General features: G+C 44.2%; 2 protein-coding genes and 1 non-coding gene across 4 annotated transcripts; 2 read left to right on the plus strand and 1 right to left on the minus strand.

Annotated features, from left to right (window-relative positions):
* The first annotated feature begins 2,268 nt into the window (after positions 1 to 2,268).
* On the plus strand, positions 2,269 to 2,349 carry TRNAL-AAG (transfer RNA leucine (anticodon AAG)). The gene has a single exon. It is a non-coding gene; the product is annotated as a tRNA-Leu (tRNA).
* A 2,164-nt stretch (positions 2,350 to 4,513) lies between these two features.
* LOC144702780 (protein FIP1-like) lies at positions 4,514 to 22,497 on the plus strand. 2 transcript variants are annotated; one of them, XM_078574823.1, is made up of 15 exons: positions 4,935 to 5,043; positions 5,132 to 5,205; positions 6,630 to 6,723; positions 7,751 to 7,817; positions 9,013 to 9,063; positions 9,156 to 9,203; positions 10,100 to 10,172; positions 12,261 to 12,316; positions 19,794 to 19,890; positions 20,374 to 20,458; positions 20,563 to 20,625; positions 20,822 to 20,881; positions 21,002 to 21,094; positions 21,159 to 21,221; positions 22,263 to 22,497. In XM_078574823.1, exons 2-15 carry the CDS (start codon positions 5,159 to 5,161, stop codon positions 22,377 to 22,379), a joined length of 1,014 nt encoding a protein of 337 aa, XP_078430949.1. In that variant the 5' UTR covers positions 4,935 to 5,043; positions 5,132 to 5,158; the 3' UTR covers positions 22,380 to 22,497. The 2 variants fall into 2 exon arrangements, with proteins under 2 accessions (XP_078430948.1, XP_078430949.1); XM_078574822.1 differs by lacking the exons at positions 5,132 to 5,205; positions 9,013 to 9,063; positions 9,156 to 9,203 and adding exons at positions 4,514 to 4,660; positions 4,776 to 4,863 and having other exon boundaries at positions 6,674 to 6,723.
* LOC144702779 (uncharacterized) lies at positions 16,684 to 18,355 on the minus strand. Its single transcript, XM_078574821.1, has 2 exons — positions 17,131 to 18,355; positions 16,684 to 16,774 (listed from the first exon to the last, which is right to left on the minus strand). The coding sequence occupies exons 1-2, from the start codon at positions 18,266 to 18,268 to the stop codon at positions 16,752 to 16,754; spliced, it is 1,161 nt and encodes a 386-aa protein (XP_078430947.1). The 5' UTR covers positions 18,269 to 18,355; the 3' UTR covers positions 16,684 to 16,751.
* Positions 22,498 to 22,729: the final 232 nt, after the last annotated feature.

Consider the following 22,729-nt stretch of genomic DNA (forward strand, 5'->3'; position numbering starts at 1 on the left):
CTTAAACTTATGACTCCAAAGACATCTCTTGGATGGGCAGTTGTGTTTTGTTTATGACCTAATCATGGAATTCCATGTCTTATTAGCTCGGACGCATCAAGAAGTTGCAGAGGTGTTTTGATGGTCAACATGGAATCATTTTCCCTCAGGAGTAGAGAAAACAACTCAAGGAAGATGGTACAATGAAATCATTGGATCAGGTTGTGAAATATCGAATAAGAGTTGTCCAACATTTTCCCAAACACATTAATTTAATCAGAATAATGGATTATGGTTTGAGAGTTGACTATAACCTAAGTTATATTATGATCACCAATCAGATGAGGGATTACATGTACATAGTAATTGATGATATAAATATTCCACAAGAGAGTTTATATACCCTTATGTATCATTTAGAGGACAAGGCATAGCTTATCACTATAGGTGTGGAAACTTAACCTATTGATTACAGAAAATCAATTCATGATTAATTAATCTATTTGTTGGTCTAGTTATTTAAAAAATGTTATCAGTCCATTGGAGTTATTGAATAGACCAATACATTTGCCTAGAGGGCCTAGACTAATACAAGAAGATATACCTAAAGCTGAGGGCTTTTTTATAAAAATATCGCATTAAAGGGAACTATAAGAAACCCTTGAACACATTTCACCCACGAAAGAGTTACTTCATTCCCCATTCTTTATCTTCTCAGGCGCCCGCTCCTCCCAATGTGATTGAAACATTAAGACAGTGATGGTGGATCAATAACAGAGCTCACCGAGATGTAGGAAGAAACTCAATGTGCATAGAATTGTGTGGATATGTCTAGAGGCAAAAAACATGAACGACCAAACATGACTTAATTCAGTGACTGAGAAATCTTGAATCCAATTTGCGCAAAGATACTTTTTCACAATTAATTTTCTATTCATATAAAAGATGCATTGCCATTTTTTGTATTTTATTTCATCAATCATCTCTAGATTTAAGCCAAAATTGGGCCTAAGAATAACTTATAGAGCTGTGTCATGAATCAACCTGGTGACCAATCGAGATAAAACATTCCAGTGATTCATATGGAACAATTAGGTGGACTCTTTCCCTAAACATCAATGAACATTTTATGTTTATTTTCAGTGTCTCTACATAAATATCATCATAGTGCATGAGCATGATTAAATATTGATATTCTAAAATGATGTTTGATTTCTTTCTCAAAAACCGTAGGAATGAGAATATTAAACATATGAGTTAAAAGATGAGTATTCACTGTAGTAAAATGTCATCGTAAGTAACTTTATTATTTTAAAAATCATTAGACTTCATTAGAAATATCATTTGTGGATATTGTTAAATATGTTAGTATCAATGAATGATGAAGGATATACGAAATGTATAATTAAATCTCGAGCCATGTAATTCTATAGTTCATTTTACTTTAAATAATCATACTTACAATTTGTATCTCTTGATGTTGCATTTACACAAGTTCATGTTGTGTTAGTACTCGATCAGACAACAAAATTTATATGCTGCAACAAGTAGAACACTACATAAAAATTGAGAATCAACTGATGACAATCAATATTACATTTTTAATGTTAAAAATAACACATGAAATGGTTATTTCGATGAATGTCCAAATTCTAGTTCAATGGATGATTATTAGTTTTATCATTGGCTCACTTGACTCACAATTCCAAATTATTAGCTATATTTAAGCAAAGGTTTGAGTTTATTAGTGGTAAAAATCTACAAACAGAAGTAAGAAACCAATCCCATTATGAAGTAAATCCATGTTTTTCTTCAACTTTTGCTAAAGTGAATGCTAATGAATGCTGAACCTTGCTTGCCAGAAAGCAATTATTGCATTAACTCTCACAATCGCAATAGAGAGGATCTCACTTCTAGCTAAAATCAGTGGCTTTGGGTATTAGGTTCTACACTAACTTCTCCAATATGAACCAGTTCTGAAATGGTCAATCCTAAGCAAAGGAACATACCTAGAGTATAATCAAAATTATTTTACTGCAATTCTCTACTACGATCTATTACAACACCCATTTACAATAAGAGAAAACTTCAAAATTTCGTTAGTACAAACTTCTTTTGGTTGAGCATATCAGTAGTAAGGCTGTAGAGGGACCATACGCTTCAAAGTCAACGGTACAAGTAAACAGGATGAATCTATCGTCCCAGGAAATGGCACCAAAATTGTTTTCAATGAAAGTTGTCATTTTGAAGAACTTAACAATAATTAGTAAAAACAAAAATTACCATCAAGTTGAGATGGCCGAGTTGGTCTAAGGCGCCAGATTAAGGTTCTGGTCCGAAAGGGCGTGGGTTCAAATCCCACTCTCAACAAGTATTCTTATTGAATATTTAAAGTTATTAAAAAAACTTATTATTCTTCTATAAATCTATAGTTTTATCTTTATTCATTTTTCAGACTACTGAGTACGAACGTATAAATATGGATGACACCACGTCATCCGTTCCGTCCTCATCTCGGAACGGGAAACGGAATGGTTATCTCTAGACTCGCAATCTTCTGTCCGTTCAGTTACCAACGGACGGAACAGAACGGAGTCAAACGGGGAACAGAACGGAAACCTTTGCAACGTCCTCGCGGTTCCGTCCCGTCCCGTCTTGTCGTCACATGCCTATGATGATGGTTGGGGCAGTATTTTTGTGGGGGTGGACGTCAGTCCTAAATTTCCATTTTATGATTTCTTTGTCGAATTTTAGAATTTATATGATTCAGAACATCTATCTTTGCCAGATGCTGACAGTCTTCTTGAAAACCATCATGAGCCTTCCAACCGTCCTCGTCCCCGACGATAGTGCACTATGGCCTTGGTTTCCTTCATACTATCCTGTTATCAGTCGTCTTCTATCTGTTGTCCATCCTCCGTCATCCATCACCGTTTATTCGTCTTCGACTATCTATTGTTCGGTGTTGTTATATTACTGTCATCCGTTGTCTTCCGTCTCTCGTCATCTGTTTATCATCGCCCGTCATTATAGTGCAGGGACGCGGACGGTACGGTAATTTTGTCCGTGGATGGATAAACATCCTGTCCAGGAATTTGGACGATTGACTGGACGAAGAATAGTCCGCACGTCCCTGGACGGAACGATTTTTTTGTCCATAGACGAAATATATGTCCTGTCCACCGCCTTGGACGGAGGAAGGGACAGTTTCTGTGTCCTGCGGGATGTATCAGTCTGAGAGCTCCAGCTGGAAGTTGACACGGGCTGTGACACGTGTCAAAGAGTGGCCTAATGCACTGCCTTGTCTCGGATGTGGGACGGGACGAGAATGTCTTGGACGGGACGATTTTTGGACGGGACAATTTGGACGAACTTCTAAAAATTGGGATATAGGATAGGATGATCTTCGTCCCATCCCATCCTTCGTCCGCGTCCCGGATGATCCTGCACTATACCCGTCGTCAATTGCTCGTTCCCGTTGTCTGCATCTACGGTGCATTGTCAGTTGTCTGTCATCTGTTTTGCATCATCCCCCATTCACCGTTTGTTCCCGTCATCTGACATCCACTGTCAGTCATCCGTCGTCTGTCACCAATTTCCATTGTCCTTCATTCATTGTCCACCGTCCGTTATTCGTTGTTCGTGGTCCAGCGTCGGTCATCCATTGCCCACTATCCAAGTAACCCTTATCAGTCATCCGTCATCCATCGTTATTTCCTCTGTTCTTCGTCCTTTCTGTCTTCCGTCGTCCATCATCCTTTACGTCATCAGTTGTCCATTGTCCTCACGGCACCCGTCCACCACTGTCATTCACGTCATCCGTCGTCCATTATCCTTTACGTCATCCACCATCCATTATCCATCATTCATCACTCGTCATTGTCATTTACGTCATCTGTCATCCGTTATCATTTACGTCATCCGACATCCACGATCAGTGCGTCATCCATCATCCATTATTATACGTCATCCGTCTATCGTCCACTGCCTTTACGTCATCCCCATCAATAGCCCCTTACGTCGTCGGTCGTCCATCGTCCTTTGCGTCATACGTTATCCACTGTCGCTTACGTCATCCATCGTCCACTGTCACTTTACATCATCCATCGTCCGCAGTCGCTTACATCATCCGTCATCCCCTGTGATTTACGCCATCCCGTCCACCCGCCTTTACGTCGTCCGTCATCAATCGCCGATTGTCTTTTATTCTATCAGTCGTCCGTCATCGATCGTCTATTCTTTTACGTAATCCGTCGTCCTTAATCCACTGGCGATTGTCTTTCACGTCATCCTCTATCCATCAACGAGTGTCCTTTACGTCATCTATCGCCTTTTACGTCATCCGGCGTCCGACAGCGGTCGTCTATTGGCTTTACGTCATCCGTCATAAACTGTCCTTACTCGTCATCCGTGGTCCCTCGCTGTTAGAGTTATATATATATATATATATATATATATATATATATATATATTATTTTTTAAATTTTTTTAGAGCTATATATATATATTTATATTCTATTTTTTTCTTGGCGGGAGAGAATTTTGGCAAGAGGAAATCGATCTCAGTTGAATCGGTTCTACTGCAATTGCAAGACGGAAGGCGATCGATCGGCAATCGGAGCTCGCCAATGTCGCGGGAAAGGCTCCTGCCTTCGACTTCCACCGCGGAGGAGAACAATCTGTAAGCAATCCTCCACGAACTCGTCGATCGATTTTCCATCGTTTTTTTTGCATCTCAAACCGATAATTAGCCCATAAAACAGTTCAATCAGGCGCTAAATTGATCTCCAAAACAGTTTCCAGGATGTCCAGGCCGAAGTTCCGCTTTCTGGGCATCGACAACGGGCCAGCATTCTTGGCAGTGTTATGTATTGCTTCCTTCTGGTATGCTGTGGTTTTCCTTTGTGTGTTTTTGGATTTTGGAGTGTTTATATTTTTGATCTTTTTTTACTTAGGCAGGATATGCGGTTGTTGCGGCAGCGGCCCCCTGGATTTTCAGCTTCATCCCCAAGTTGATTCCCCCTCTCCTCTGCAGCTGCAATATTTTCCTTCTGGTGATCACAGGTACAGTGCAAATTTGTGCTTCAATTTTCTCTACCGACAGTGTTTTGAATTATTTTGAATTATCGTGGGACCCTAAATGGCAGAGAAGATAACAGTCTGGAAGAGAGCGTATTCGATGATGATGCAAAGTAAAAAGAAGGCAATCTTAGGCTGCTGCTCTTTGTGAGATCTAAAGAATTAAGTTCCTTTCTTAGTATAAATTTTTGGTCGGCATTTGGATTTTTATTGAAAATTATATTAACCTTTTCTTTAAGATATTTTTCGTTCCATCACTCTGGAAACTGACCCAAAAGAATTATTTGAAATAATTGATGGTGAAATCTATCTAGAAGTAGCCCATCGTGGACTTCTGATATTTATGAGATCTAAGAAGTAGCCTATTGTGTCAAATATTTGAACATTCTAGAAAACTACACGATCATTTTTCATGATAGCTTTTGCGGGACTACTCTGGAAGCTAAACAAATGACTCTGCAAAGTCATTTGAGATGCATGAAGCATATTTTTCAGCTCTTATCGCTCTATCACACAGTGAAGCCATTAAAATCTGATGAAAAAGACACTAAATTTTGGCAACCGCCAACCTTATTCCTTTTAGACAAGAAATATGGATCTATGCTCGTTTACATAGGGCCACTCGGATGGTTCTTAGGAACTTAATATTTTTGTGGTTTTTTTGCCAAAAAAGTTTCTTCTTCGGAATTATTCGGGCGTTATTTGTAACCAACAGGTTCTATTATCTATTGTGCACAATTTCTGAGACTGTTTAGTTCATTTATTCCTTTATGGCTCTATGCCTTCGATCCAGGCTAGAGATCAGAATTCAAAAATGATTGAAAATCAGGAGATAGTCAATTTAATGAGCAATGAATATTGTTTTCGGGATACGTTCCTTTGCCTCTCCTTATCTTTCGTCCCCCCTTCCACTCTTCATTTCCTATCCCGTCCATGACATTTTTTCTGGAGTAAAATTTGTGACCTACGTAATCAATCTCTTCATTTAAACTCATTCACTAAACCTGGCAGAAGAATGACAAGTAAGAATCAACAAAGTGTCGGTGATAGATTATAATCTGCTCTTGTTTTTTATCATGTGCATGTATGAGACCCCAAATCTCTCATCAAACTCTCAATTCTTCTCGCTTATCTGAGCGATTGCTCCATTGTTATTCTGCAGTTAGTGCCAGTTGAAGGTACTGTGAGTGTGTCCTTAAGAATAACTTATCCACATTTTTTGAAGACATTCGCGGCCCAGGGCTGTGCTTTGGTATGGATGTTGAGGCATCTCACTGTGTCCAATAAATCGATAAAAGTTAAATTAAAATTTTAATCAAATTTACTTGTTTTGAAACATCTTCAAAATTCATGATGATTAAGTCTTCAACATTCTATACCGGTTAAACTTCTTACCTAGATATGGATATTGAAGCACTTTTTTCTCTCTGCTTCCACTGAGATGCGGCACTGCCTTGTCTCCATGGGCTGCGCTGAAAATTGCATGAGACAGCCAAAAATTTACACGCACTTAAAAATTTGTGCCATCTTGTGTTATTTTTTGATGTCGTTTTTCGTTCTCCAACATGCAGCTGTGGATATATGCTAATTCCAGAAAATTTCCATTCGATTTTAGGCTTTTTCCAGCAGTACTGGGTCACTCAAGTTAAGAAAGTGCGATTGCAGGTACTTCTTCGCATGCATGAAGTGGTTACTTTCCTGGAAGAAAAGTTTATCTCACGTTTATAAAAAAGTAGTGTCTGCTTACATAAACCATGTTTTATTCAAACACTTGGCTTCTTATCTTGTAATTTTTTGGTTCTATTTAAACTATTTAGGTACCCTACCATCCGCCATCCGCAGATGACATTGATCTTCAATTTTTATTTCCTTCTTCTGCTGGTTAACCAAACTATATAAATATATCCATCTGTCCTGTCTAGGTTGAGATACTTTTGTTAATCGATAATCTTCTGATTAGAACCAACATTCTGTTTGGGGAGAAGAGAAAGAGAGAGATAATAGAAACAGTAGAGTGGGCATAGCTGTAGAAGGTTATGGTGGAGTGGATATCGCTGGGAGAAAAGATGTGCTGGCGGGATGTCCATTGCGGAGGAGGGTAAGCTGGGGGATGGACTTTGCCGTGTGAGATTTATATGCCTACTTAACTAACTTCTTATTTCTTCTTCCCTGCCCTCCTAAAGAGAGCGCCACCCTCTTTAAAGGAACCACTCACAAATGGAAAAAGACAATTTCCTCTGGGCTGAAATGCAGAAATACCCTCTCTCGGGTTGGGGTCTTATCGTCTTCATTTATGGTCGGTTAGTCGGGCCAGGTTTCTCTCAGAAAAACGCATGGTTTTTGACAGGAGATGGAGGAAATGACAATATTCAAAATAGCTCTCCTGAAGACAATCAACAAAAACTGCATTGGTTACGAATTCCAGAGCTTATATTTTCCAGTTGATTCTTGGCCCTATTGTTGGTTCTGTTTTTTTTCCTTTTGTATGGACAACTGGATCGAATCTTTTCCTGCAATGCTACATTTCATCCTGTTTTTTTTTTCAATATGATGAGGACCACCGGAAGCCAGTGATCCATTTGATGCTATTAAACTATATAAACAATCCATACACACTGTGACCAAATTTAATATTTATTTTATGATTAAAACTGTCTTAACTGGATAAGGACCCACTATTTCATTCATGTAGGGGTATTATACCTTCAGCGAAAGACTGAGGCACATTGTGCGTATCCCATTCTCCATAGTCTCCTACGGTTGGTTTTCCTGCACATCTTCATTTTCTGATTTTATGAGCTATTTGCATATTTTCAATCACTGTCCTATGAAGCCTGCAAGATTTGTACCTTTATCTAGCTTGTTGCTTTGATTTTGATGATATTAATGCTGAATTGAGTATCAAGAGGCTTTGATGAATGAACTACTGGGTGCATATTTTGGGTTTGCAGAGATTTTATCTAACTGGGACTCTGGTTCCTGGTTGGTTAATCGGGGAATCCTTATCCCTGGAGAGCAAAGTAAGGCTTAGACCCAAAAAATGCTACCATAACCTGTAAAGGTTGGAATACCACCGTGGCTTAGGAATTTCATTGCCCTCTTGCACCTCCATCCTTATTTTTTGCTCATTCCCAAATCTTCTCTCCTCTCCCTCGGTGAAGGGGAAGTGGACATTGAGGTGAAAAAGGGAGAGAGATAAGATGAGGAAATGGCCCAAAAGACAGGTCAGGAAAGAAGGAAATCCCTTACAGAGGGCAGGGAAGAGTGAAGCCAGAGGGGTCGTTTTTTTTCCAAAACCTTACTCTCTTCTTAACTACTGCCGGCTTTCGAGATCTTCTGTGCCAGCTAGCTTGCTTTGTCTGTGCAGCAGTCAAGAGTACAATGTGGGGCACACTAATTGGGCCCTACAGAGCTTTTAAAGGGAATGGGCTGTGTTGTCACGTTTCAGCTGGCACATTCTTTATGTATCCTTTTCCTTTTCTAAAGTCTGTATATCACCTCTTATTGTATAGATACCCCTATGATATTAGTTTAGATCCGATCCATCATGTCGGGTCTTCCAAGACCCAAACCAATTTAACCTGGTATAAATACTGCGTAACCCATGTTTAATCCTCAAGGAATGCGGAATGGAAAATGGAGATCTTGAGTAGAGGTCTCCCCTTTCTGGAATCACAGGCCTGATCCTGCTCCTCCAGCCTCCCAGTTGCGACTTGCAACTAAATCTTGAAAATACCAAAACTGTCGTCCTCCCTCCCGGTTCTGCTTATTTATATCCTTCTACCATGTGCTGCATTAGTCTGCACGTGTTCTTCATATTGGTGGCTTTTTCTCTTCTTTCTTTGGTACTTCTTGGGTCGTGTATCATATTGCATCTACAGGAATGTTCTTATCTGTTGCATTTTTTTCTGAAACATAAGATTCACCTCTCACATTAACTATTTGATACTGAAGTGTCCAGTATGCAGCTTGCTCATGAACTTCAGATTGTGAACAAATTTAATGGTGAAGTTGCCATACGTTCCTCCAAATATGGCATGCAATTCTGATTAAGGAGATGATCTCCAAGATTTTTTACAGTGCATTAGTCCTTTCAGAAACAAAATGGACAAGTGATCTCTCCTCTAAATCCAGTTCTCTTGTAGGTAATGATTGATTTTGTGAAAAATTCCTCCAGCTCAAAAGGTTTCCCTTACGTACTTAGAGTTCCTTGCCACAGATTATTACATTATTTCACGATGTTATAAATCTCTGTTTCATTGTGGTGTTTCATGAGGGTTCAAAGTGCCTTCTCCTGGAGATCTTTCACCGTTGGAATTTGTTGACAATGATCACTAACTGCAGGATCCATTGTGTTCAAAATCTAAACCCTAATAAGTGGATTTACTCTTCCCACAAATTAGATATAGGATCTGTTGGTACTTGGTCCTACTATTGAGAGACATTTTGGTTTTTCTCCGGCCAGACTCATCCACAGACTCATGTTAGAACCATCGACAGACTCATTTTATTATGCTATTTTCATATATTAGTGCAGGAACAACCCCAAAAAGATGTGGTTTGCTCTCACTGTGCTAGAAATGAAGGCAATCAAAACTATGACAGAAAATAAAGAAGGTACTTTGGATAAAGTGCACTTAGTAGCTGAAACCATGGGAGTAGTACTATGCACAGTTCCTCTGCAATGTAGTCTCAGTAAGAACAGAAGCACTTAAGTTTTCCCATGTCCTTAGACACGTTGTAACATATAGATTACCCTGGTTATAGAATCTATTTATTGGGTTGTCCAATTTGTGGGATCTGATAACCTTCAGGACATCAGAGAGGGTAAATAGGTAAAGAGAGGGTAAATAGGTAAAGAGGTATGAATGTTCAAAAACATATAAGCTGCTATCGATAACAGGTTTAAGTTATTCAATTCTCCCACAATGCCTGATTTTTAGAAGGGTTTCAGCGTTCTCACTACCTTTTTATAATATTTTTTATTTTTCCATGACTCTTTTTGAGTGCATACATTTTTACTGTCACCAAATTGATGCAGGCACGGCCATCATGCTACTGGCTGTTATCTGGAGACCTTATATTCATATCCTTTCCACCCCTACATTATTAAGGTTCGTCCATTCCATGAACATTTAAAGCATTGGTTCAATATTTCTTTGACTGTTCTTCAGTAGCTTTTATTTTCTCATTTATATTGGATAATGCATTCTTGTTTTCCTTTTCGTGGAGGCAAATTTTTAATTTTTAACGTCACCGGCTAGAACTGTAATTTTTCACTTATCTATTATCCCTATTATCATCTTCAAAAACTTTTTGATGTTGCTGAGTGAAAATGTTCATGTAAAACATTCTTTAAGATTAAAATGTACGAGTATATATTACTTCTGGTTTATTTTCTCTCTGTGTGAGTGGCCCTTTGCCCATTGACTAACCTCAAAATATTACGGATCTAAACCTTTCTCATTTGAAATCTTACTATATATTTTATCAGCATGGTACCCGAGATCGCTAGGGTTTCGAGGGATGCCTTCACTGTCAACTGTTGTCCCATCCAGTAATATGCTAGACTCCTATTAGGGACTCAATCAGAGAAGGCCCGAACAGGCCTTATTGAGAGCTATTGAGAACCAAGGAAAAAAGAGAGGAGAAGAACAAGATGAGAATTTCCAAATACAGAAACGGCTAGCTCGTGCTCAGCAAAACCTCAAATGATTATTTAACTCGTGTGTCTTTCAGTACACTATTTAGGGTCTTGCCATCAGCATTATCCTTGTCGTGCTTGATGCCGGGATGGTTCTATAGAGAGAGAGTCACATTTAGAGGAAAAAAATATGAGTACACTCATCATCCGAACATCATTATTCTAGTTATAAATTATAGCAGCAAACTAGTGATGATGACAGGTTGCCATCGTCAGCATTAGCCTACCACGGACTAATGACAAGGATGATGACTACTCATCGTTGTCCCCTCTTCATCATTGTCTATGAAGCTGAACCACCATCTAGCAGCGCTGTATTTTCTCCCATCTTTTTTCTCTCTACTCCAGATTGCCATCCAATACTTACCATAGTCTGCATTGTCCACTTCCTGTAACATCTGGCATCTGTCTACGCATTTATGCACCGAAGGCCTCGGCATCCAGGGCTCGCTGTTGTGGGCCTAAATGAGTATGACCTCGTTTCAATATTTTTTAGGTCAACTACTTTCGCAAAATATCATGTTTGGAGCATGCATCCTCTGTGCTCTAGCTTGACGGGGGATGTGAAGGTTGTTTAGCGTTGTTTATGTAATATTTCTCCTTAAGGCAGCAGTCATAAGTGAAACCCTAATTACTCGTTTCTCTACACTGAGAAAGATGAACTCATTAGAAAGTGTGTTCAATGCTTGAGCCTTTGTAGTCTTTAGGCTCAGCCATCCGATGGTAAATAATTTATCACCAGTGGGGGATATATATATATTTTTTTTAAAAAAATGACCGCCAGCAGGGGATTATCGGTACCTCTTTGGACAACTTCATAACTATGGAACTAGTCGACATTGGTCTTATTAAGACCCCGTCACTTATAAATGTCGACAAGAAAGATGTCCTTCAGGAGGGTACAAGTAGCTCGCAGTGTGAAGAGCAAAAACTATAAATGAAGTCTCTCCCCAAAGAACGAGTAAACATCCAGATTCGAAAGTTATCCTGCCTTCCTCCCTCTTGCCATCTCGGGAAACTGATTTGTTCCAGGCATATTTCCTTGTTTCTCTCCAGAGCCTAGCCGGCGTGAGAATATATCTCTCTCTATCTCTGTGTTCTCTCATTCTCCCTCGTCAGCTCCATGCTCTGATTGCTTGATTTTTTCCTCATGCATTCTGCTTTAGGATGGATCCAATTCCTGTCTAAGATCCCTGATCTTAGGGAGTTTTGTGTCCAGCTGCCTCAAATACATACTTTTCGGAGACTTTCATATCATAGCTTTGTCTATAAGAAATAAATTCTTACAATTAGTGGTTAGGTTATAGGGTTTGAGGGACAAAGACGTGACACCACTATAAGAACATAGTTAAGCACGAAGTAAAAAACTGATAAATCTCCTCTATCGCACAAGAAAGCACCAGCCCTCATTTTCAGTGCAGAATTTCTTCTCCTGAATGACTCATGGCCTAGGAAAACTTGTAAAATTTCTTTATCTGTTTTTTAATTAATTTTGCAGGGCCACCATGATCGTCGAAGCTTTCCTAGTATGTTGTTTCAAAAGCGCATATATAGGTATGTTAGTCAATATTTAACCCCAGTTTATCTTTCCGACTTTTTATTCACTCACAAGATGTTACATTAAGGTAAATATTTTATGGACCAAAGCTTTTGAAACGCGCAATAAATTTGTACAATATTTTGGATTTTATCTTGGTTTTGACTGAAAATTTTCTCTTTGGAGCTTTATTATTTTGTTGTGGATCTCAATCAAGTTATGAAGGTCTCATCCAGCGGTGTGTTAAGATACTGATAATACCTTCTCATCAAATATCAGTTATATAGAGATGCAAGTAGCGAGATCACTAATAACTGCTGAACTTATCGCAATAGAGATAATGATATCAATTCACGATGAGAATTAGATTGACTGATCGTTCAGGTAAATCCTTTCGACAAGAGATGAACAATAACCCAAGATCCGCAAGTGACCAACAACCGGAAACAAGATACAGTGTTTCTTGGGAAATCAAATGAGAAACAATAGAATGAAGGAACTCCCTGGAAGGAGGAAGGAAGTAGACACTGTCGTCCAAATCGGCCAACATCCTGTGCCGGGAGAATCTCCAGTCACTCTGAGCTTGCGAAAATAACTTCTCGATGCTTCTTCCTTAGCTCGCCCTTTTCTGTTATATTGATTCTTCTCGCCTTCCCGCTCCTATTCTGTTATTCCCACGTGACAGTTAGTTTGCACGTGTGGTGCTATTTTTCCTCCTTCGCTTTGTTTGGTAAGTCCTGGTTTGTTGCTTATCACGGTGACAAACTGATAATGATACCATCCAGCAACTTTTGCAGCAGCGACCACACCACTACTTCCTGGGAGTTCCATGCGCCAAAAATAGCTATAGTGGACAGATTATCACCACAAAGCTTAATTTAGTTCCCTACCCTTATTTTAGAGTAGTTAAACCTAAGTCATTAGATCAAGACCCCATATTTAAACACGCCCCTGCAGGCTGAAGAGTTGGATCCCACTCAAAGCTTAGAGGGAGACACATCTGGAAGGAAAAAACAGGAAAGATAAGACCCTCCAGAAGCCTGATTGAGTGCTGTTGCTGGAGAGCGAATGCCTGAAGATAATCTCCATAGAAAGCCATGGTCAACCAAAAACAGATGCTGTGAGATATGCAGAAACTCCAAGATAAAGTATCCCAAGGATGCAATGGTGCAAACTGCCGTCGGAAAATCTCCCAAAGAATCGGATTCACCAGCGAGAGACCACAATATGCTGGTGATATCTTCTGGCAGATGTAACGGAGGCGCTGGCATGGTGGAGGCAACTGACATGACTGAGGCTCTGGTTTGTTGGAGGCAAAGATGAGGTGGAAGACGTTGCGATGGTGCTGTTGAACTCCATGCTAGGGCTTGGAGGAAGGAGAGGAAATGAAATCCTTAACTAGAATGTACATGAGGAGGGGTATATATACCCTAGGAGAGAGAGAGGAGAGAATATTAGTTAGTGATAAGTGAGGGAGCCTAGTGGGTTTATAGAACATGACCCAATAGGAGAGTCCTCTCACTAACAGCCCCCCGCAAGCGAGGTATGGATGTGATCCATGCCAAGCTTGGAGGTAGCACGAACAAGGAGAGGATTTGATAATCCCTTCGTGAGAACATCGGCCGCCTGGTCGGATGACGGCACGAAAGACAAGTCGAACAAGCCCTCGTCCATCCGCTCCTTGAAGAAGTAGCGGTTGATCTCCATGTGCTTGATGCGACCCGTCTGGCCCGGATTTTGAGCCAAGGCAATAGCCGATTTGTTGTCACAATAAAAGTGGATCGGACGGGTGTACTCGACGCGAAGTTCGCGGAGCACCCCGTGAATCCACTGAGCCTCAGAGGCCCCATCCGCAAGTGCCCAGTATTCCGCCTCTGCACTCGAACGGGAGACACGATCCTGCTTGCTGCTTTTCCAGCTCACAAGGCCCCCGAAGGCAAAGATGCAAAGACCGGTGGTAGACCGGTAGTCCACAGTCGAGCCTGCATAGTCAGCGTCTGTATATACCTTTACAGTCGGCTCTGAGCTCCGGGGGAAGAGTAAACCCTTCCCGGGACAGCCCTTCAGGTACGCGAGCACCCGGTGAGCTGCCTGACGATGAATCTCATGCGGAGCATGCATGAACTGACTGAGAAGGCTAACTGCATAGCTGATGTCGGGACGCGTGTGGGTCAGATAGAGAAGTTTCCCCACCAACTGCTGATATTGATGGGTGCTGACCGGCGGAGAGTCACCCCCGGCGCCCAACTTGACGTTGGGGTCGATGGGGGTCTTCACAGGAGCACAGTCGGTCATACCCGTCAAAGTCAGCAGGTCCACCGTATATTTCTGCTGGCTGATGAAGATACCACGAGCCGAGTAGGCCACCTCGAGCCCCAAGAAGTACCGGAGCTGACCAAGGGCCTTGATCTCGAACTCGCGGGCAAGGGAGCGGCTGAGGCGTGAAGCTTCGGCAGTGTCCGACCCGGTGATCAGGATGTCGTCCACATAAACGACCAGGATAGCGACCCCGGCCGGGCCGTGACGGAAGAAGAGAGTGGCTTCCCCATTGCTCTGGGTGTACCCTTCGGCGCGCATGACGGAGCTGAAGCGGCCGAACCACATCCGCGGTGACTGCTTCAGTCCATACAAGGACTTCCGCAGTCGGCAGACGGTCCCCGGAGGCCCGAGAGGGTAGCCCGGAGGATGATGCATGTAGACCTCCTCGGTAAGATCGCCATGAAGAAAGGCGTTCTTAACGTCGAACTGGCGAATCAACCACTCATGATGAGCGGCCAGCGCCAGGAGGAGGCGGACGGTGTCCATCTTCGCGACCGGAGAAAACGTCTCGGTAGTCGACGCCGTAGGACTGAGTGAAGCCACGAGCCACGAGCCGCGATTTGCGGCGTTCCAGGGAGCCATCGGCGTTGTGCTTGGGGGTGTGAACCCACTTGCAAGAGACGGCCGTCTTCCCGGGTGGGAGAGGAACCACATCCCACGTGTGGTTTTTGAGCAAGGCGCGCATCTCCTCATCCATCGCCGCTTTCCAATGAGGACAAGCGATAGCATCGGTTAAGCGGCGTGGAACGAAGACAGAGTCGATGCGGGTCAAAAACAGGCGGTAGGAGTACTCCACCTGGCGAAGGAGCGATAGTGAGAGAGGGGGTAAAGGGGAGTGCGGGTGCACTGGCGGACCCCTTTACGCAAAGCGATAGGCAAATCAGGGGAGTCATCGTCAGCAGGAGAAGAAGACGACTCGGAAATGGCTGGCGGAAGAGAGGAAGGCGAGGACTCAGCAGACGGGGAGGGAGCGGAAGCAGGAGGCGAGGATTCGGGGGAGGAAGATAATGGAGTAGGCGCAATGGGTGAGGAAGGAAGGCCGACCAGTGGAGGAGAAGAAGAGGAGGATGGAACGACTGTGGGAGGAGAGACGACGGTGGGAGGAAAGGGAGCAGCGGGCTCCAGAACCAGATCCGGCTCCAAGGGAGGGGCCGGAGGAGATGTGGGAGAGAAGAAGGGTTGAAATTCAGAGAAGGTGACATTGGCGGAGACGAAAAACCGACGAGAAGAGGGATGAAAGCATTTATACCCTTTCTGAAGCGAAGAGTAGCCAACAAAGACGCATTTGAGCGCCCGGGCATCCAGCCGACAGGGAGGCGTCGTGTCATGAACATATGCCGTGCAGCCAAAGACGCGGGAAGAAGGTGAGTGCGAGCTGCGCGGGAAAGGCAGCCGACAACCGGTCAAGCGGAGGGCTGAACTGGAGGGTCGGGGTGGGCAGCCGGTTGATGAGATGAGTACTCGTCAGAACGGCTTCCCCCCAATAAGTCCACGGGACGTGGTAGTCCAGCAGGAGAGTGCGGGCAGTCGACGTGACATACCCAATACGCCGCTCGGCAAGGCCATTCTGCTCGGCGCCGCCACGCAAGACGCCTCGTGGAGAATCCCATGTGCGGTGAAATACGAGGTCAACTCCTGGTTGACGTAGTCCCGCGCATTGTCGGACCGAACCGCTGAATAGTCCGGCCAAACTGAGTCTGAAGCATGGTGCAGAAGGCTTGAACAGTCGAGGAGACGGCGCTCTTGGACGGCAACAAGTAGGTCCACGTGTAACGGGTGGCCTCATCAACAAAGATCAAGAACCACCGGTGTCCCTTCAGGCTGGCCTGTCGCGACGACCCCATACATCGCTATGAATGCGATATAAGGGAACATCACTGTGAGAAGTCGACGGAGGGAAGGAGGCCCGGCGATGCTTCGCCAGTTTGCATGCATCACAAACAACAGAAGAGAGGTCCAAGCCAGTACACAATGTCGGAAAAAGTCTTTTCAAAACATGGAAAGACGGATGCCCGAGCCGCTGGTGAGTGGTAGAAGCGCTGCCGGCGTTGGTCCTAGACTGTCAACAAGCACCGCTGCACCGGGTTCCCCGACCGCCCCCTCTCGTCCAACAGCAGTAGGCCATCCGAGCGCCTAATTCGCAAAGTCTTCCCCACCTTGTCAGTCAAAAAGATCCCATCAGACTGAATGTGGAACGAGCAATGGACCGCATCGACGAGTCGCTGCGGTGACATAAGTAAGGTTTGAAGGGACGGAACATGAAGGACGTTGTGAATGATACCAAGGCCATCCACATGGATCGACCCGATACCAGTCACGCCGGTCGTCCCCACCGCCGTGTGGACAGCTCGACCACCAAGGTGCCGCTCGTAGGACAGAAACCGGTGGTTGAACGGGGTCATATGCTCTGTGGCCCCAGTATCAAGCACCCAGGTGGTATCCGAAACGAAGGGAGCTTGGAGGGCCGAGTGTCCACAATACCACTGATCTGACTTGGGAAGGAAGAACGCACCGAAATCACTGAAGTGAGCCACGGTAGGCTGCGAAGAAGACCCGGTCTGCAGGGCAGCCAGCTGGGAGCTGAGACGGACAAGTTCGGCAGTCAGCTGGTCATTAGTCATGGCTGGATGGCTGGAGCTAGAGGGCGACGGGGCCGGTGCCTGGGCAAGATGGGCTCTGGCTTTGCGGGACCGGCGAGACGACGAGGCAGGAGCTGATGACGACGAGGGGGCGACCTCCGGATCCCGGGTACTGTCCAAAAATTTCTTGATGCACCGGGCCTCAAGATGATTCGGCTTGCCGCAGTAGGAGCAAACCACCGGTGCCCGAGAGCCCGAAGAAGGCTTGGGCAGCAAGGGAGGTTGCTCCGTAGGGCGGGACAGGAGGGCAGCACTCTCGCCGGGGGACTCGGCAGGCAGGTCCAGCAGCGGACGTTGACGACGAAGGCTGCTTTCAACCTCCGTCAACTCCTTAACCAGACCATCGAAGTCCGGAAGAGGAGTCTGGGAGTGAAGAGCCCGACGCCTGACATCCGCATATTCCGGATTCAGCTTGTCGAGAAATGACATGTAGCGGAGCTTGAGAGCATGGCGGCGGTCGACGCAATTCGGATCCCCCACCGGCATGTAATAGTCCACCTCGCGCCACAGGGCTTGGTGGGCAAGGCTATAGTCCATAATGGACATGGTGCCATGTCGGAGTACACTCGCCCGCTCGGCCAGAGTGAAGATCTTCCAGTCATCAGCATCATGCCCGCAGTAGCGACGAGCGTGCTCCCAGATCTCCCGCGGAGTCGTCAGGTGGAGGAACTTGTCATAGACCTCCCGAGAGAGAGTGTGAGTCAAGAGCCAGGAGTGGACGAAGTACTGCTCGGCACTCCAGGCCGGGAAATGCGGGTCCGTGACGGGAAGGGGCTGGCAGGTGAGATGTTTCTGGAGCAGACGGCCGCGCAGAGTGTACTCGACGAACTTCAGCCACGACATCAAGTTCGGAGCACTGAGACGGCAGTTATCCGGAGCCGGAGGGAGAGGAGCACCGATTTTCGGCGACGGGAGTTCCCGGGCAAAGTCAGCCGCGGTGAAATCTGCTTGGGTTGACGTCGGGGCGGTGGATGCAGACGGATCACTGCCCATGCTGGAGGTAGTCGACATGACGGCAAACAGCAGCAGCGGCAGCGAACGAAGAACCGAACACGGTCCGAAGACGGGAGACAGTTGCTTGCGGGCGAGCGGTCCGTGCGGGCGCTGCTCGCGGCGCTGCGCGCTGGCGGTGCTCGCGGCTGCTTGCGGCGGCTGCGCTGCTCGCGCGCTGCTCGCGGCGGCTACTGCGGGCGGCGGCGCGGGCGGCGTCGTGCGGCGCTGCTCGCGGCGCTGCTCGCGGGCGGCTGCTGCGGGCGGCTGCTGCGGCGGCTGCTTGCGGGCGGCTGCTGCGGCGGCGCTGCGGGCGGGCGCTCGCGCGGCGCTGCTCGCGGCGCTGCTCGCGGCGGCTGCTGCGGCGGCTGCTCGCGGGCGGCTGCTGCGGCGGCGGCTTGCGGCGGCGCTCCGTGCGGCGCTGCTCGCGGGCGCTGCTCGCGGCGCTGCTCGCGGGCGGCGGTCGTGCGGCGCTGCTCGCGGGCGCTGCTCGCGGGCGGCTGCTTGCGGGCGGCTGCTTGCGGGCGGCTGCTCGCGGGCGGCTGCTTGCGGGCGGCGGCTTGCGGGCGGGCGCTCCGTGCGGGCGCTGCTCGCGGGCGGCGGCTTGCGGGCGGCTGCTTGCGGGCGGCGGCGCTTCTTGCGTGCGAGCAAGGAGAAGATTGAGAGGGTGATGGTGAAGAAGAAGAAGAAGAAGAAGAAGCCCGCACACAGGCTTAGGGCTAGAGATGGGGATCAAGAGCTTGGCTCTGATACCATGTTGAACTCCATGCTAGGGCTTGGAGGAAGGAGAGGAAATGAAATCCTTAACTAGAATGTACATGAGGAGGGGTATATATACCCTAGGAGAGAGAGAGGAGAGAATATTAGTTAGTGATAAGTGAGGGAGCCTAGTGGGTTTATAGAACATGACCCAATAGGAGAGTCCTCTCACTAACAGGTGCACATGTGAGATTGACGTGACGGAGAGGGAGCTGATGTGGTGTGAAAGCCGATAGCACCCAGAAGATGATGTGGCACTACTGGTATGATACCTGCAGATGCGATGCCATTGAGATGGCTCTAGTTCGGCCAAAGATGATTACAGATGGCGCAGGACTGGGCAGTAGGAAGAATACAGATCGGTCGGGTGGGACTGGACAGCTCACTGTTTGGCGCACTGACTTAAAGGTCAATGATGGTGCCACTTACGCAGCACTAAATCAGCAGTGAAAATGAAGCACTTTCTCGAGTGATTGCAAGTCTATGCAAGATTTTTGGTAGTTTTTTATTTAAACCCCTAACCTGTTTTATTGTTATTAATTAAGTCTTTTTAAGAATCCCTTTGTAAACAAAAATAATTCATTTTTTGTGTTCAACTGATAAGCAACAACGACGTTTGTGAATCATTCTGTTACATTTGTTATTGTATTCTTCCTTTCCCATAGACATGGAAATTTCGTCTCCGTTTATGTGAATTCCTTGGGAGATAGATTCACATAGGAATGATGATGACAAAAAATTGATATCATTGATTTTAAGCTTCTAATGTAGTGTTGAGTTGATGCAGGGTGCATTCACCAATATAATTCTTTGCATGGGCAACCTGATATTCTCCAGTCTTTATACTCTGCGTTGCAGCCATCAAGCTCTTTGGAAGACTTGAGGTAAATTTAGTTTTATGTCATTGCATCCTATAAAAATATAAAAACCGCATAATGGCATATTGGATTCTAGTTTTTCCAAGGGACGGATCCAAAAATTTCATTTATTTATTCTCATGCACATTTTTGCGCTTGCCATTATCTTAGTTAGTTATAATATATCCTTAGTTTTAACACTAAATTCATAAAAATAGCAGATAAATAATCTGGGATATTTTTGGCTTTCTTCTGGTCAAATCATCATTCAAATTCTCTTTTATAATTGAGTAATTTATTTTATAATTATCGTAAATTAATGAAAACCCCATAAAACCTAACTGAAGAAACAAAATTTGGTGTGTTTTTATATCGTCCAGACTTGAGATTACCATTGATATATTGATCCTTGCTTCAAGTATTTGAAATCATATTATATATCGACATATCAAACCTGATTTGATATATTATATTGATCATTTTATCTTATTTCCGGTGAGCTCTTTTTAGATATTATGACAGTGGCCGGCTTTCAGATCAACAGATGGCATTACTACAGTACCAAAGAGAGAACATGCACTATCTTTGTGAGGAGGTAACGAACCCTCTAATTGCCCAAAAACGAACATGCACTATCTTTTCTTTTTATGTTTTAATTTTCTTTCCGAGTGGGATAGAGCTGATCCGCATCACATTCAGGTTATTCGGCTGCAAGAGTGCTTGAGCAAGTACAAACGTGCTGATAACGGAAGTATACCTCAGGTTAGGGAGGGACATTGAGCAAAAGAGTTAGATAAATAGTGACACATAAAGAGAGGAGAGTCGAAGAAAAACTGTTTTCTGACTCAATTCATAAACACGAGTTAGTTACAATATTTTTATGCGTCATAGGCTTTTGCTGTATTAAAATCGGTTATTTTAACTTAATCATCACTCTATATTTGTTGTGCATGGACAGGTTGATCTTGCCCATCTCTTAGCAGCTCGTGACCAGGAGCTCAGGGCCAAATCTGCTGAGGCAAGATCCGTCAAAGATAGTCATAAAAAAATAAATTTGTTTGTTTTACTTTTTCATATTGACCCATATAATCTCTAAACCTTAAACCCTAAACCCTAATCCTTGATTATCAACGTATAGATGGACCAGGTGACCTCGGAGCTGTGCCTGGCAAGAAGTCTGATTGCCGACCAAGATGCGGAAATCAAGAAGATCTGGGCTACCAATAACCAGGTACTATTGAAAAATTGATTATTGTGAGTTTCCTTAACTCATGTTGGAGCATTGATTTTCTCAGTACGTTGAAGAAAACGAGAGGCTCAGGGCTATACTGGCCGAGTGGAGCGCTCGAGCAGCCAAGGTATTTACTCTTATGACCCTGAACTCAAAATCATAGAGATAGATATATCGCGAAAAGTATAGTTACAGATGTCTCCCGAGTCATACGCATTAACGCAGACTCCTCTATTTTTGGAATAGTAGCCCTAATCACACCTTACAGTTTACTTATCAAAAATTACCATATTGGCCCTCCCATTTGGCTTCCTTCATCGATTAGAAACATCCTTCAACCCATTTTTTAATCCTCATGTTATGTAGTTTCCTGCCTTTGATCTGGCTTCCAGTTTCCTCTCTCTTTCTGTCTCTTCTTATCTTTCTTTTTTTCTTGAATCAGATAGTGATTACCATATTCGCCCTCCTGTTCCGCTACACCTTCCTAGAATAGAACCATCTGTCAACATATTTGGAATCCCATGGAATGTAGGATCCTGCCTATGAACTGGCTTCCACTCGCGTCTCTCCCGCTTTTCATAATTTTCTTTTGTTTATTGAGAAAGAGCGATCCGTCCTTAGCTTAATGCATTGAATCAGACACTAATTACAATATTAGCACTCCCATTTGGCTACATTCAGAGATTAGAGTCATCTGTCAACTCATCTTGAATCATACAGAATGTTGGATCTTGCCTGTGACCTTGTTCACTTTCTTGCTTTTCATATCTTTCTTTTGTTTATTGAGAAAGAGCGATGTGTCCTTAGCTTAATGCATTGAATCAGACACTAATTACAATATTAGCACTCCCATTTGGCTACATTCAGAGATTAGAACCATCTGTCAACTCATCTTGAATCATACAGAACGTTGGATCTTGCCTGTGGTCTTGCTTCCTGTCACTTTCTCTTTCTCTCTCTACTCATTCTTCTTCTCTAAAAGGAGAGAGATGGGTCTAGCCAATTTCAGTTGAATCAGATTCTATGAATGATAATACGTCCTCCCGACGACTCGTCGTCGCCCTAACTCTTCTCGTCGTTGCTCATAATAATATCTTTCTATATTTATATCCATTTCTCTCTCTTCTGGGGATTGACTTTGTTGTTCTTCTTTTTTTCCCCCAAAAAGCTGGAAAGGGCTCTGGAGGGTGAGAGAGTATCAGGGTTAGAACTCCAATGGAAGATTGAGTCTCTAACTGCCCAACTAAGCAGAAACCCAGAGAGTGCAGAAATTAGAGAATCTTAGAAACATCGTCTCCTTTCGCCCTCGAAGAGATTTGTATGTAAATGTTTGACAGTCTATTGTACTTTTTTTTTCTAATGCTTGGAAATGAAATTCTCCTCATTTTTTGTTGGTGCACAAAGTCAATATAAATTTCCCTGATGTCTTGTACTGTTTATTTCAATAGCCCATTTTTTTAAAGTATTTCTTTCTTAGACTGGCAAAGCCATAGCCAAAAGGAAGAAACCTCAAACCTTAAAACCTCACGTGAGACTGTAAAAAGGAAAGTGCAGTGAATCATTGGTCATTAAATCCTAAAATCATAGTCTAGAATACCAGATCTTAGGCTAACATTGGCTGGGGCCTCCAAGTTC

Source organism: Wolffia australiana, chromosome 4, assembly GCF_029677425.1.
Source record: "Wolffia australiana isolate 7733 chromosome 4, ASM2967742v1".
Taxonomy (NCBI): Eukaryota; Viridiplantae; Streptophyta; class Magnoliopsida; order Alismatales; family Araceae; genus Wolffia; species Wolffia australiana.